The sequence below is a fragment of the Vanessa atalanta genome, chromosome 24 (assembly GCF_905147765.1).
Source record: "Vanessa atalanta chromosome 24, ilVanAtal1.2, whole genome shotgun sequence".
Classification (NCBI taxonomy): Eukaryota; Metazoa; Arthropoda; class Insecta; order Lepidoptera; family Nymphalidae; genus Vanessa; species Vanessa atalanta.
Window position 1 is genome coordinate 3,472,124 of NC_061894.1, and position 17,329 is coordinate 3,489,452.

General features: G+C 30.1%; 1 protein-coding gene across 1 annotated transcript in view; it reads left to right on the forward strand.

Annotated features, from left to right (window-relative positions):
• The first annotated feature begins 4,855 nt into the window (after positions 1-4,855).
• LOC125073397 (facilitated trehalose transporter Tret1-like) overlaps positions 4,856-17,329 on the forward strand; it is a 28,948-nt gene continuing 16,474 nt past the window's right edge. Inside the window, exon 1 of the mRNA XM_047684213.1 lies at positions 4,856-4,995. Coding sequence (XP_047540169.1) covers positions 4,923-4,995 — 73 coding nt within the window. The 5' untranslated portion in view covers positions 4,856-4,922. The remainder of the gene's footprint in view (positions 4,996-17,329) is intronic.

Here is a 17,329-nt window from a genome sequence, read left to right on the forward strand (position 1 = left end):
AACTACAGATACAGATAACAAAAACAGATTATACTTATTAAGTACACGTCAGATACGTCACGGCGTTACTTGACAGTGACAATTGGACAGATAATGCAATTAATTTTCCGACTAAAATCCTTGCAAGTTAAATAAACTATAGCCTATTCCAGTCGAACTAGGAATAAAGTTATCTTTATTTCCGTACGTACTGAGTCATTCGTATGCCGATACTTTTATTGAACATATATGTCTTAAATAGGTAAGATTTGTTAATATAGATTAATTTAGAAACGAAAATGTTTAACTTTAAAAGTATTTAACAAAAGTTAGTTATTTCGAATCTCCGTCAACAAGCCTGTAATATCTATTATTATTTTATTTATTGAGAGCCGAGATGGCCCAGTGACTACAACGCATACGTCTTAACCGAAGATTGCGGGCGAGAAGCACCACAGTGAGGAAACCTGCATGTGTCTAAGGTCTAATTTAATTTCAACGAAATTCGGTCACAAGTGATTCAACTACCCCGTATTGGAACAGCATGGTGGAATATGCTTCTAAGCTTCTCCTCAAAAGGAGAGGAGGCCTTAGCCTAGCTGTGGGAAATTTACAGGTTGTTACTATTATTTAATTTATTTGGCACACGACATTAATTATTATCAAAATAAATTACATCATTTTTTCGATCGAAAGTTCCATTCAAACTATAATCAAGTCAAGTACTTATTTATCTAAGTAATATTATAAATACGAAAGTATCGAAGGATGTTTGTTACTCAGACACGCAAGAACGGGTAACAGGATCTGAATAAAATTAAGCACAGAGATAGGATGTCTGAAATAGCACGTAGGCTACTTTTAATCCCGGAAAAATGTAGCTAATACCTGCAATGAGTTTGCATGAAAAAACATAGCAAAAACGTGAGAGTATTCGCGCTGAGTATATTGTATCGCGCGAAAAGATTGCTTAGCGTGATATTATATATTGTATGATAATATTTGTTTTTTTTTACAAATTACAAAAAAATATAGGGGAATACCATATTAGCAAGTCAGTACAAACAAAAAGGCAACATCGAAATAAAAGTCCGAGGTATTTTACAAATATGCCATCTGTAGGTTGAACTCAGTCACCGCCCGTAATTAGGTACATACAGTCATTATAAACTAAATAAATTAAAATGAGGAATACAAAAGCTAATAAACATTGACATAGCGTTTATAAAAACACACCGGTGAACACACTTTAGGCAGAATTTAATCCCAAAAGATGCAGATTTCCTTCATCGCTGAAATTAATTATTAACACAAAATAAGCATCAAAGCTCGTTGGTACTTTCCCGGGTTTGAATCCGTAATATTCGTTTTTTTTTTTCTTCAGATCATATTTTACCACTGTGTCGTAAAGGTAAAGGTATAAGAGAGCGTTAGGATGTTAGCCGTAACGTCAGTCGAGTCAGTCCAAATTTTAGATCAAATAAGTCAGTACTCCGTCTACGAGAATTTGCCACCATAGGCTGTACAGCATATTAAGATATTAAACATTGATTTGAGAATTAACAAGATATCGAAATTTGCTAAAACAGACCAATAATTCTAATCATTAAAGGTCAAAATAATAAAAAATATATTGGGTTTTTCTTGCACAATTTATTGCATTTACGGCTATTTGGTACATAATAAAGCAAGATACTATATCATAAATAATTCGATGACGGTGGCGATGCGACGGGTGGGTTTTTAGTAAAGCAAATGCACTTGTTTATGTTCGGAACTATGTTGCATGAAATTAGGCAGCAAACTTAGTTACCACGAAATACATCTAGTTGTTTTACAAATCTTTAATTGCTTAAAGACTCAAGTCCTTCTGCGCAGTGTACTACCAGTTCATGACAATATATTCTTCTGCCAAACAGCTATACTTAGTACCTGTTGTCGTGTTCTGGTTAGAAGGGTAAGTGAGCTCTTGTAACTACATGTACGACGGTCATATTATCTTCGTTTCCAAGGTTAGTTGCGTATTAGTGATGTGAGGAATGGCTAAAATACCTTACGGTGCATAATGTCTATAGGCTGTGCTGACCATTTAATATCAGATCGCCCATTTAGCCCTCCGTCTACATATAAAAATAAAAGGCCTTCAGCCACGGCGCCCGAAAGAGAAATTAGTCAACTTCAAGACAGTGTGCACAAGTATGTTTACTCTAATAATCAGATGGGACAGCCAACTCAATACATCTGGAAAAACTAATTCAGTATGATTTGTCTACATTATTTTATATTTGAAACAATTAACTAAAAATATTCTCATCAAACATTGGTAAAAGCCTAGTTTAAGACAGACGATATTAACGGTTGTCTTGTGTGCAAAAACATTTACAGCCTTTCTTTTAATCCTTAGGATGTGTTTAATCCTTAAAATTTAGCTTAAATAGTGAAGAATGCCTTATGTTGACGCTAGCCTATCATTGAAACAGCACCAGTATATTCCGGCATTAGGCACAAGAGGAGCCCTATAACCAGCAGTGGGTGAATTCTGGCTGCAGATGGTAATGTTGATGTACACTCCAATCGACTACTACCTATTTCATATATTTTGGCACGGTTATTTTGCACTAACATTAAGAGAGACAGTGGTTATTTTTTATTATTATACAGAATAATAGCGACTTACCTCAGCTTCGCGCGTTGATACTAAATATAGTACAGTATGTCTTTATATACAACGTTCACAGTTTTTCAGTCATTAGACAATACAAACCGCTATATCCCTGCGTTTTTAAATCTTTAATATCTTCGAAAATATTAAAAAACCGCATCAAAATCCGTTGCGTAATTTTAGAGATCTAAGCATGTACAGGGACAAACAAAAAGCGGTAAGCGACTTTGTTTTTTTCTATGTAATGATAGTACTTTTCATACCCGTGTCCCAGTCAATTTTAGGTTGACGCAGAATCTTATTTCCTTCCATTCTCCTCTATTATTCGTCATCTGAGCGTTCACATCCATCACTTTTGTATCCCTACTCTATAAGTGCCATCCATCCATACAGAATATAGTATGTTCCAATAATGATAACCATTTCTTTTGACCCTAATTTCAATTTTCTTCTATAAAAAGAAAAAGGAATGTGAACAAAATTTGTTGAGTTGTTTTTGCGTTGAGCCGAAAACGTTCGTGATCGAAATAATCGAAACTTTTTTGTATGTTTGCCCTTCAATATAATAGAAGTTCTATCTAGACCTCTGTTACACCCATCCGTCTTGGGTAGTTTAACTAATTTTTACTTGAAAATAAATTATAAATATAATTTATACTTATCAAACACAAATAACTTAAGATATTCTATTTATTTGACATAACCTTATAAGCCATAAATAAAGTAAGTACTTATCTGATATTAAGGTTTTCTTATTTAAATATAACCTTCAAAGTTATTTGAAAAAATACGTAATATTACGCAATGCGTGATAAATTTATAATGTAGGTAGACTCATAAGATCGTAATAATTTAATAACTTTAATAAAAGAACTATGCACATTCTCGAAAAGTAATATTTTTTACAAGTACAAGAAGGCAAAAAATATATTCAATTTAAATGTATGGTAATAATAAAATAAAACCTTACTAACACGATAAAAGTTAAGTAGGTATGTTACGATTTTTTTTATTCTTCAAATGTATTCAACATTTCCTTCCTTCAAATTTATTTCAACAAGATAAACAGAAAAGAAAACGTACTTAATTACCAATTATCTACAGAAACAGTAACAATTTTTTTTTCTCATAAAATTATCTCGACATTTTTCGAATCGATTTAATTACATATGCAAGAATTCGATTATAAATTGGAAAATACACAGCAATCCGGTTGATCACAACTAATGTTTATCAACACATGCATTTGACCTGCTATTATACGTTCGCTGTTCATGTGTGCAGTGTCTTGTTTGTTTATTTTTTTAATATTCAAACATGAATACGATATTTCCGCTTATTTTGTTTATTATATTTACCTTGAAAATTAAGATTTTTTAAAACATGCTTATATTTAAACCTTTTTCTAATAATAAAAAAATAGACTATAAACAAAAGAAACATGTATATATATTAAGTTCAGTCCATGACATATATACAAAATATGTATCTTTTCGAAGCAAAATGTAACGTCCAACCATTTAAATTGGTTGTACGCAATTTTTTGGGTAGTTTCCTTGAATCATTGGATTCTGCGGGCTAAAAAAAATATGCATTTGATAAATAATAATTATTGAAGTGCCTTTTAAAATTGTCATTTTCATTTAAAATGAATAAAATAATAAAAACATATTGAAAATTAATAATAGTTATTGTCAAAGTGGTCTACGTATAAAGGTGTCGACACTAACATAAATCACTTAGAATTAAATAACTTCTCAAGTGAAATTCTATTTTTTAAATTAGGTATTTGGTATCTACGTTCTTTTCAAGCTGTTTTATCATCTACAGTTGTCTTCATGAATTCATTTAACCCAGCCTAAGCAAACGACAGTTTTAGGTAATTCCTTAAAAAAAATGTTATTTTTGGTTATTGCCTTCAAAGTTTCTGATGAAGTTTCTATATTTAAGCGAATTCTATATATAAAGTAAATTATATTAATTATTGTATTATAATATGGCAAAAGCATGTATACATCATAAAGCAACAGTGCAAAATAAAACTTTTTGGAAAAATTGCAATAAAGAAAATAAAAATACTTTATTATCACCGAGCAAGTTAGTTAAGATAATTATTTAAATCAATATTGTCGGAATGAGGAACGCAATACAAATGAGCGAATGTTTTTTACCATCTTCCATTCATCTACCGTCGCAAGTCAGTATGAAGGAAGACGCAGCAGTGATTGGGTGAATGTTGTTAAACTAGTGGCGAACTAAAAAAAAAAAGTTAAAATTCAAAATGAATTTTCTAATTTCAAAATTCATGTGGCAGAATGGGACCCGAATAAATCAATATCTATTCGCAATTATAAGTGAGTTCGATTAATAATTATATTTTTTTATTAAATTAGTTTTCAATATCTTCTAGGCATTATTAATTCAGATATTTTTAAAATATTTCGTAATTAAAAAAGTTCGCTTAAGTTGTTGCAGCTTCATCTTCGATCTGAAATAAAATGATCCTTTGACGGTATAAAGCTAAAACGATCTCAAATGTCATTTTAACGGTGAATCAGGGTAAAATAATTTATTTGCAAAATTAATTGGAATCATTTAAACAGAATTGTTCAAAATATTATTTTAATATTTACATCATATCATATCGTGTCGTATCGTTTAAATAATGATTTTGTAAACAATAATTTCTATTATAAATTATGATCTGTGACAACTTACAATTAGTACAGTAGTAATTGATATCATTTTATATAAAAAAAAATCGTTGATATTTTTTCAGACCTTTTTTAAATGTAAGTTTATTCTTCATTTCCAAACTTTTTTTACCAGTTTACGGAAATATTATTTACATTAACTTTTTTATTTTTCTTTAAAATAATGCATTAAATAAAAGACAGAGTTTATTTTTTAATTTATTAAAACTATTTACTAATTACTTATTTAATAATGTACATTCAGTCATAAATACTTCGAATTACATTTTTTTATTTATTTTCTGTTATGGAGATGAATGTAATTTTAAATGTTCGCTAAGCGAATGAATGAATGATTGTATATTAACCGTAATAATTTAACAATAACAAATCATTACATTAATTGTTGCCATTTACATAAATATGAATTATTACTACGTGTTGACTTGTAATTTAAACTTAACAAGAACATGAAATCACGCTTTTAACGTCAATAGCGTGCGAAACTGCGAATATTTACTAATAATATATTAAACCTTCTCCGAAACGTGCGGTATCTTCTGCTATACGTTTTATGTATATTGGTCAAGTAACTTTTCAGGTAGTTTTATTACAAAAAAAATCAGTAATATATAAAAAAAGATATTTCATGTTATTTTGAACATGGAATTCTTGGAAACAGAGCTTCCATTTTTAAATTTTTCAATGAACTGGTACGACATAATCATACGTTCATTTTAGATAAAGGAATGAATGACATTAACGATGACTTTATAATAAAATTAACAATGACTACCTATTAGATCTATTCATCAATCATACGTTGATAGATTAATAATATCATAATATTAAGTATTGTTTACTTAACTATAGTTTTTATTTATCGTAAAATCTATTTATTTATATATATATATGCAAATAGAAATTTAAAAAATAGAAATTTATTCAAAATAAGAATTAGAACAATTTTTTTAACGTCTAGAAATTGGAACATGTTTAATAATTGCATTTCTAAGGTAAAGAACAGATTATTTTTCGTTTTTGTATTTTTTTGACGATTTATTCAAGATTTTTTACAATATTTAACAAAATTTCGTAGAAAACAAAATAATGACACTGCGTTACTAAAAACTGTATTGCATCTGTCAAGCTCGAAACCATTAATCTTTATTTCTGAGTAATTAAAATACTTCAGTAAGTAAAATACTTCAAAGCAATTGAGTACATAAATGTATTATTTTATTATTAGACTATTTAATATAATAAAGGTTATTAAATATGTATAAAAAATATATTTGCATTTTTTAAATGTTCTAATAACTTAAATAAAGATATCTAAACAAATATTTTGATAGAAACACAATCAATCCCAGGACTGCACCCAACAAATTACATTTATTACTAATACATGCCCACGGCCTCCCTTCTTTTTATTTAAATATCTTATTTTAAAAAGAAAATTCATATCAATTTATAACCAGATATTCTTTGAAAACAAAAACAAATAAAAAATAATAATGATAAAATTTAATAGAAGATCATTACTCGAGTGAAGCAAATTAAAAGTGGGTTTTACCGGAACAAACACTTTAATATAATAAGCTGATCTTTAATCATCATACATTAAGTTTTAATTGTATAATGTTAAACTTAAGTTTATCTGCAGCCCGTGGAGGTCTCTCAGCTGAGAAAAGGATATAGGATAAGCTTAGTGATGTAGCACGCTGCTTTAGTATTCATGCTCGCAGACAAAATTAAAATAAACCAAATGATACCTACAAATACCTTAAATACTACTTATACCTACATCAAGAATAAAAGCCGCGTTATCCTACGCTTAAACTATTGTCGGTCGTGTCGAATTTTCATGTCGGATTATAAGACCGAGGAACGTTTGTGCAAACATATGTCTCCTGAGATTGGCCGCCTTATGGTAAGAAGTCATCCTCGCGTAAAGACATTAGATAATTTGATTCTCTCTTATTTTAAATGCGCCACTAACTTTTTGAACCAAGATATAGTTATCGTTTACACTGGCTCACTCTTCCTTTAAACTGGAACACAACAATACTGAGTGTTGCTATTTGACGGTAGAATATATGATGACTACTTAGACACTACTTAGACACTAGTATCACACCTACAATATAAGCCTAAGATCTTCCTCAATAAACGAGTGAAGTGAACTAGTGACTTAAGCGTCCAATAGCGTTTAATAATTCCAAATATTAAAGACATCTTGATTTTCTATTGTGTTTTTATATTTCTGATGTGAATCTTTGCAAGAGGTAAAAAAGCCGTAATAACCGGCGACGTCGTTGTTTTAAAAATAATAAAAATATAAATTATTATGAGATGGTTCCGTACTTAAAGTATTTTTGTATACTCGTAATCCCGTTATTTTGATTAGTCGGGTACGCTTTATTGCCATAACATTTTGTGTTTAAGTTTATAAACATAATTTAATATTTATTACTACTATTATTAATACAATATTTTACTTACATTAAAGTAAACTTACAATACATGAATCATTAGGCATACAAGCAAAAAATAATATATTAAAACGAGTAGTGTTCGAGTGCCGGTCGGAACGAATCGTATTCATTTACATATAAATTGAAATAAAACAATAACATTCGAGAATAATTAAATAAAAATAAATTAATTGTTATAAAAAAAATATTAAAATATTTTTTTATAAAACTGTATATAGAACGAAGCAGAGATAAAGAGGGAATCGCCCAGAGGGGGCATAACGCTTTTCCGTATGTGACGATTTTTGCAAGTTCACTCAACTACGTTCCAATAATATATACGATATTTCTATCGATATGCATATTTTAATATAACACGCATAGATATATGTTAGTTGTTATTAACTTAATTAATTGTACTCACTATTCCTTATAATTCCACGAATACAGCAAGTACGACACGGAAAGTGTTCAAGCGTAAAAGTGATCATATCATTCAAAAAGTCTACCTCCAAACTTATACTAAAAAAATCAGAAAATATTATTTATTGCACAAGATTGCTTGCTTAACCCGCTACCCGGAGCTAAACGGAGCACGTTTCAGTTTGGTGAATATATTGGATATGCCAGAATTACGTGCAAATTAGAGAAGGCAAGAAGGAATTCATTGATGTTGTGCATATCCAATTCGAACTTATATCTTCGATTTACTTGGTGGTAGGGCTTTGTGGAAGCCCGTCTGTTTAGATACTACCCACTCATCATAAATTCTACCGCCAAACAGTAACAGTAGTATAATTAGTATTGTTATATTCTGGTTTGGAGTGCAAGTGAGCCCGTGTACAGATGACAAGAGACGTGATATCTCAGTTCCCAAAGTTGGTGGCGCATTGGTTATGTAAGAAATGACAATTTCAAATGCCACCACCGTCAATGGGGAATTGTTACCACTTATGCGGTTGCCAAATTCGTATAAAAAAAGAAACATATATTCCCCATATCGGGTCTTTCCTTGTTGATAGAAATATAAATACCGCCTAAGTCCAGTTTCGTACGTATCAGTCAGCTTATAAAAATGATATACTTTTGACAAGATATGACATCATTTGTGACGTATCAGTTACGAAGGATGTGTTAATTGCTACTGTAATTCTATTATCAGAAATTTATATCACATACCATTTTGAATTCACATTTAAAAATGTGTGCAAAATAAATTAGTTATAACAATATGTGTATTGAATTTAATAATATATAGTATTAATTATTACCATTTGTACATCTGTGTGTTCTCTACATATTTACAAAAAAATTATATATGTGTTATTATTTTCCCCACTCATCATATATTCTACGGCCACACAGCGATATATAGTATTGTTATGTTCCGATTTGAAGACTTAGTTAGCCAGTGTAACTACAGATACAAGGGACATAACATGTTAGTTTCCAAGGTTGGTGGCGCATTGGCGATGTAAGGAAAAGTTAACATATCTTACGGCGTCAATATGAGCACACACTTACTATCAAATTACCTAATTTCCCGTCCGCTAAACAATGCTAAAACAAAATAAAACATCTAAGATGATTTAACTTTATTGCACAAAAAATTAATAAAACCTGTTTTACAATTAAAAAGTATTAAAACCTCTGTCACGATTTTATAATTAAAGCAAATCAGGTAATTGAACTTTAAGGTCTTCAGTGCGTTGCCCAAGAGCGAATTCAATACAGACTCCGAAACATATTTCGCAATTAAAAACTTATTTATGACATAAAAACAATTAATACAAGAATTTAAAAAATATATATACAAAGTGCTACATTAAATATTTTTGTTTTAAAATAATTTCATCGTCAATCGCTGAACCTTCCATTATGCCCTAATATACCTATTGATTAGGTAGAAGGTGTGGTATTGGACTTAGTACATATAGCCTATTCCAATAGAAGTAGGAACGAAGATAAACAAACTTTAGATAAACGTATTTCATGCGATTTGCTATAAACTCAGCTACATTAAGCAATAGTAAGAGTTTATGAACCATATATCTTTATTTATAATACAACACTATTACACTTTACTACATATTTCTAGTTTAATTTTACTTCTAAAATTCCGATAACAAATTCGTCGTCATTCAAAGCGACATTTTTTCGCTAATCCATAGAGAATATCATAGGTTAATCAAGCTTCTAGCCAAATCGCGTCAATTTACTGCCAAATGTTATTTATTTGGCTTTTTTTCTGTTATTGTTGGAATAGAGTATAAAGATAACGCATAATTATGCACATGGAGGTGGTTGAGTGTTGGACCGGGGACATAACATACCAGCCGGAGGTAAAGAGAAGACCTTACTTTAAAACTCCCGTGTGAGGAAATGATACGTTAAACGGAATATTTTTTTAAGAAACAAAAGATAATTTATTGTTTAATTAAAATATAGAAGTATAATATAACATATATATCGGTTAATATTTATGCAGTAACTATTTTTAATTGATATATGCATATATTTAAGGACTTAATGTTAATAATTCTTATGCACTTAAATTAAGATTTATTTCATTAACATGAAATATTTTTGATAGTACGATACCTGAGATTCTACTTTACTTTGTAAAAATTTCGGGTGGTGTTTTAACCTCCAAAACCCACGCCTTGCATATGTACAAACTAATAATTTACTTAATAAACGTCATATAAAATATATATTTTAAACTTGATATATATCATATTTTTTTTAATCTAAAATGGCAGTAGTCACCCTACCTACTTTACTTCGTAGATGTCGCATCGTTACGATAATTTTGTTATATATAGGAAACAGTAAACAGGAACACTATCAATACCAGGGCTAGATTAAGGGGGCTTAGCAACAGCGCCTTGGAGTCCACAAGAGAGTAACCCCACAATTCGAACGACTTCATAATTTTAGTGCAAGATATGTGTAGATGTATTAAAATCCAAATTTGGTATGCGATAATTTTTACGTTTATTAATTACTCATTTAAAAATTACTGATAGAGGAAGAGATTTTTTTATATCAAAGAATTTATTGAAATACCCGACAGAGGGATATTTATATATTATGTTTATCTCTACTATGTATATCCTTACCTCTTTTTACCTCTGTTTCTTTCCTCTTCCTACGGTTGCTTGGAAGAGATCGCTGTTTTAGTCAAAGTCGCCTCTTGTGTATCTTTCTTGAATGTGACTTATGTGTGTGTTTTGTTTTCTTATAACTATTACATGACGACCAACCAACCAACCCCTTAAACGCGAACGAAGCCGCGTGCGACAACTAGTTTAATATAACTTTGGCTTAGTATCCTTACAAACTCAACTAAGTTTATTTAACTTGTTACTAAATGAAACATGTCTATTTTTAAGCCGAAACTTTTCATCATATAATGATGAAAAGAGAGATGAGATAGAGAGTGAAATAACACGAAAATGGTTACTAAAGCGAACGAAAAAAACGTTTTGTATTTAATTTTGATTTACATAAAATGTCATAACAAATCCTCATTTAGCACGGTTTATATTAATTAGCACTTTGACGTATAATACCGTACCTACATTGAAGGACTCATAAACTGCACCAATGTTTAAGACGCCTTTGAAATTATTATTTTTACCAAGAAAAATAAAAGCTTTATATACAAATTTAAATTGAAACCTTTAGTTTGGTTCGTTAACTTCATAACAGCGTCAGCATTGGTGATGTAAGGAATGGTTAATATTTCTTACAGCGTAATTGTCTGCCTTACCATCGGTCGAGCAAATGGCCTATTTGCTCGACCGCCTACCGTAAATAAAAAAATAAAAAAATATTACGGTCGTGAAACGAGCGTCACACGGGTATCAACGGGCAACAATAAGTATCTATAAACAACTTTTATATAGAAGGAAAATTCCTTTTTTCTCAGCTACGATAGTTGCAATTCTCGGCTTTTCTCTACTATAATATGCGTATCTATACACCTTCCTCTTGAATCGCTCTGTTTGTTGATGAAAACCACATCAAAATCCGTTGCGTCGTTTAAAAGATCAAAACGTACAGACAGCCTTTTTCAATACAAACAAACGAAAAAGTTTAATTTTACTTTTAAATATTAATATTAAAATTAAAGAATATTTATCTTTAATTTTAATTAATTTAATCAATTAGGATTCTTTCAAACAATAATATGCTCGAGACTCCACCGTGTAACGGTGTTTCGTAGGAGCTCCGTATGTTTTCAGCTTTACATACTCTACGGACCGATTTAAACCAGAATCGAATGTTGATAAAAATAATAAACAGGTTAGTACGTCACATTGCGGACCAAAGTACAAATGCATACTCTTATTTTATAAAGTACAATGACCCTTAAATAAGGCTGCTTCTACATATGAAACGAATTTACCATTGGTATTGTTTTATCACACTACACTATATTTTCATTTTTATTAATTATAAAACACTTAATCACTAATTTTAAAATACCTATATTAATATTTATATATTTTTTTTTTATGTTCTTAGGGTTCCTTACATCCGGTAATTAATCGAAAACCCTATAGGACCACATTCGTGTTGGTCTATCCATCACTCACAATATATTTCCTTAGTACTAGATGAAAAATTATTACGTTATTGTAGCCTCATCGTGTTTTAGGGCGTACGCGTTAAGCCCTCAGGGGACAGCTCAATTAAGCAAATCCGGATAAAAAATAATAGCGTAATATCACTTACTAAATTAATGTTGTTATGAAAAACATATACATTTCTTAAATAATAGTAATAATATTATAAGATCTGTATCAATTCAATTCGAACGATCTAATAGCCGAGGACGACTAGGTACGGTTAGAATTGCAAATTATAAACGGTAGTTTATATTTACCCTACATTTATTTTGATAAACATTAATACTCTGTGACAATTAAATCAAAAATCAAAACCGAAATAAACTTCATTCAAGTATGCTCATGAAATGACTTTTGAAACGTCATCTTACACTGTTCTATTAAATTTGAAGCTACCACCGTTTCGGAAACTACTGAACTTTAAAATATGGAATTTATCCCAATAGATCCCAATCGCCAAGCGATCTACTCACCCGTAAATATATAAACTATCCTAGTTATCACCTGTTCTTGTTGTTGTTCGCTCGTGTTTTAAGGGTTTATCATCAGGCGTTAGGTGTTAAAAAGCCGATCTTCTCCTTGGGGTTCGAGCTAATTTTTTACCAAAATTCATCAAATTTGATTCAATGGTTCGGCGGTAAACGCGTAACAAACAGACATCGCATTTATAATATTCGTATAAATTATTCGCTCAATACAGTATTATATATTTGATAAGAGAGCGTGTTTTTGTTGAATATCAAGCACAAAATGTAAACGTATTTTATTAATATACCTTTACTAAGTTTCTGACCGGTCTTCTCGATAAGTCTAAATTCCGATTAATCAAATATAGTCTTTTAAAAAGAGAATTAACGTGTGTTTGAGAAATTTCTATTAGAACAAGTACATTTTGATTGATTCATCAGGTCAATACTGTAAGTTCGTCAATCGTGTCAAGCTCCTTCTAATCGCAGAAGAATTAAAAATAAATAAACCTCAGATTTACATATTCCACGCGATTTGCTAATAGTTCTGCTATATTATGCACTACAAACGGCTCCCGATTAATGTCTTTATTTATACAACACTATTACAGATAACTTCTACCAGACACTTAATTTTGCTTCTAAATTTCTGATAACAATTTCGCCGACATTCAAACGTTCAAAAGGAATTCCAATTTTACTCTAATACTATAGAATATTATAGACATTGCCCAATTATGTCATGGCAATTCAAGGTTAAAGATGTTTATTTATTTTTACTTCTATTGCCATTGCGATAGACACTATAAGATAAAAGGTAATATTTTTAATTAATTTAATTCTTGTTGAGAACATATTTTTATATCGATATGACATTATATTATCGACCTTCATCTAAATATAATAAACGTATATATGACCTTATCAGTAAGCTAGATATTCTACCGCCAAATAAAAGTACACTGTATTGTTGTATTCCGGTTAGAAGGGTGAGTGAGCCAGTGTAATCACAGGCACAAGGGACATAACATCTTAGTTCCCAAGGTTGGTGGCGCATAGGTGATGTAAGGAATGGTTAATATTTCTTACACCGGCTTTGTCTATGGGCGGTGGTGACCACTTACCATCAGGTGGCCCATATGGCCAACCAATGCCATAAAAAAAACGACTGCTTAACCGGAGGTAACAGATTAAAATACATCCTCAAAAAAAGAGTTTTCTGTCAAAGAAAGTTGTTAAGAGTACCAAAGTGGAGTGTAGTATCACGCTTTTGTAACGTATTTACATTTATATCAATTTGTGATGTACTTTAGCACTCGCCCGTGTATCACCATAGTAGTAATGTAGCTCATGTGCAGTCATGTGCAATTGTGCACTATGCTTCTGCGTAATTTACTAGTAATTTCCTTTGTAAAGTTACACTACTAAAAAAACTTATTATATATCTCTTTTAAATAATTGCACTAATAAAATGAATACGTTTAGCATTACAAATAAACTTTGTATGCAAATATTTTTTTTATAAATCTATCTGCACGATACAAATGTGAAACTCTTACAAATTATCGTATTATTATAGTTCTCGTGGTTCCTAAAAAGCTATTAATAAATCACCTGACCCACTAACGATGTCCAAATTACAAATATAATACAAAACTTGTTTTTTATAATAATATTTGTTGCAGAATATTTAAGACCACTTTCTAAATACAAGACTACATCTAAAAGGAATTCAAAGAATGCTAGACACTCCTATAAATAATCATTTAATAGACCTTTCTCCAATAATATATATCCTGGTTAGAAAAAAATTTCATAAAATAAATACTTAAATCGCTTTATAGACATAAAATATATTTTAAAAAGTTCAGAATTTGACAATTTATGGGAGCTCGGAACAGAAAGACAACTAGAATGTGTCCTTAAAACTTAATTTATAGGTTAGTGGTACACGACTGTAAAACTTTTTTTTTACAGTCTTTTTTGTTACGTATAACATCTTAAAAACAGATGATATACAAGTAAAAAAGATAGTCTACGGTGGAAGGAATCTCATTAGAGAACAGAAAAGAGCAGTCAAATAAAGAGAAAAATGTCTATATATGTACATATAAATAAAAATGAATCCCTATTTCCCTTGGCTGGACCAATTTCGCTATTCCTTTTTGTCGTGACGTCCTTCAATGAAAAAAAAAATAAGAAAATTTTAAGAAAACTTAACGACCATATTATCTTTTCTATACCAAAATCGAATGCCAACATAACTATTCATTTTCGCGCCAGAAAATAAAGCCTAGAATGATTATGTATCATTAATTCATTAAGCATTAGAATAATCAACAATATATTTATTTTTTAATCATACTATTTAGGTTTCAACATTTATAGTTAAGACAGCACGTATGTCGAGTCGGCTAGTTAAATTTATAATATTTATATTAAATATTAAAATGGTTTCGTCGTTGACAAGGCGTCGCGACCATTTTTTTCGTTGTTAATTTAGTAAGCAAGTAAAACTGATTCCTAAAACACTTGGCTTAGTAAATATTAAGCTCGATGATACATTTATTCGATTAAATATTATTGTTTTAAAACAATAAAAAATAACTTCTGAAGTGGTCAAGGTCATAGGTCTGATGATTATTACAAAAGTTTGCTAACGTATGAGGTTTCTTGAATCGCTTATCGATTTCCTTAAAAAGCTTATATAAAACCTCAAGTAAATATCTCACTTAATATTTTGCCGTGCCTTATAAGCAATTAAACTATTTTTTAAATGCAATTAAAAGTAAGTTTGGGCGAACGCATACGTGACCTTGAGGGCTTTGCATCTAACCCTAAAACCTGATATTATGTCCTGTTACAATTGATATTATCGGTTTTTAAATTTGAAACGAATTTTCGTTTTATTTTATTATATACTGTCAAGTATCATCATCATTCATTATTATAAATGTGAAAGTAACTCTGTCTGTCTGTCGGTCGCTTCTTCACTGCCAAACCAATGAACAAAATTTGACGAAATTTGGTATGAAGCAAACTTGAACTCCGAGGAAAGACATAGACTTTTATTGCCTAACACATGACAACCAACTTCTAAAACGCGAGCGAAGCCGCGGACGACAACTACTACTATATATATTGTCAAGTATCTCATACATCGATTGACTATTTTTAACGACGAAGGCTGAAAAAAAAACTCTTTTTAAGAATGGAAAAAAAAACAATAGAATATTTTTTATTATTATTGAACTAATTAATAATGCATGCACATATGTACTTATTTTAACCTCCCTTAACAAACCATTCGATGGCGTTTCAATAGAGTCATTTTATACGCTTAGAACAAAAGCATAATGCAGTTAAAAGAACAGTACCAAGTGTATTCAACATATGTTCTTTTGTTCTAAAGGCCATTTTTAATATCAAATGACAAATATAGAATAAAAAAACATCTTATAATAATTTATACTTACTTGAAGTAATAATATATTCAACGTGATTAAGAACAAGGATAAAGACAAAATTGCATATAACATTCGTAATATAATAATGACTCAAAACAATTTATAATTACTTATTATATTAAGTTTAATAACTGTCGTGTTGTTTTCAGTAGAGTAGAATGATGAACAACCCCCCCCCCTCCCCTTCCTCTTTTTCATAATTGCTTTTTAATTTTCACGTTACAGAATTTAATTGTATGTAAATCTACTATTTTTTTCGGAACGTACATTGCACCGAAGTAACTCAGTAGTTACTCTGTTTTACTTGTATCTTCTAAACGATACCCTACTCAGTGGAGGGGTTGTGTCATTCTTATCTTATAATAGAGAAATACTAACCCATATAAGTTTTGGTGATAATAGATAAGATATGTTTTTTGTAAAGTACCCCAATAAAATACATTAGCCTTTTAACATCCCAATGGTTGCAGACCAATAATTCTCAAGATGGCTTCAGGAAGGCGGCTGCCAAATCTTTGACTTTGTTATAAAAAAATAAATAAGAAAAAACGTCCTATGATTATATAAAAAGTAATAAAACAATTAAAGAATATTTGAGTGATGACGAAAAACTAGTCACTATGGCGTTTTTTTTCATCCATCCGCCATATTATAATATTCGGGTTACATCCCCAAACATTTGATCAATGAAAATCAATATTTAGTTCAAAGTGATAAGACCTCCTTTTACTTTATTTTTATTATTTAAATTTTTCGCGTTAGACTTAATAAAGTATTACTTTTGCCTTTTTTTCTCTATATTGTGGTGTGTTTAAATTAAAAAAAAAACTATTCTACTTGGCACTTAGTTAGCCTAACGTTATTAAGTATTTATTTATAAATTCAAAGTAATAATCGATATAATCGGTCGGATGGTCATCATCGTGATTGCATTACCGTTAATATAG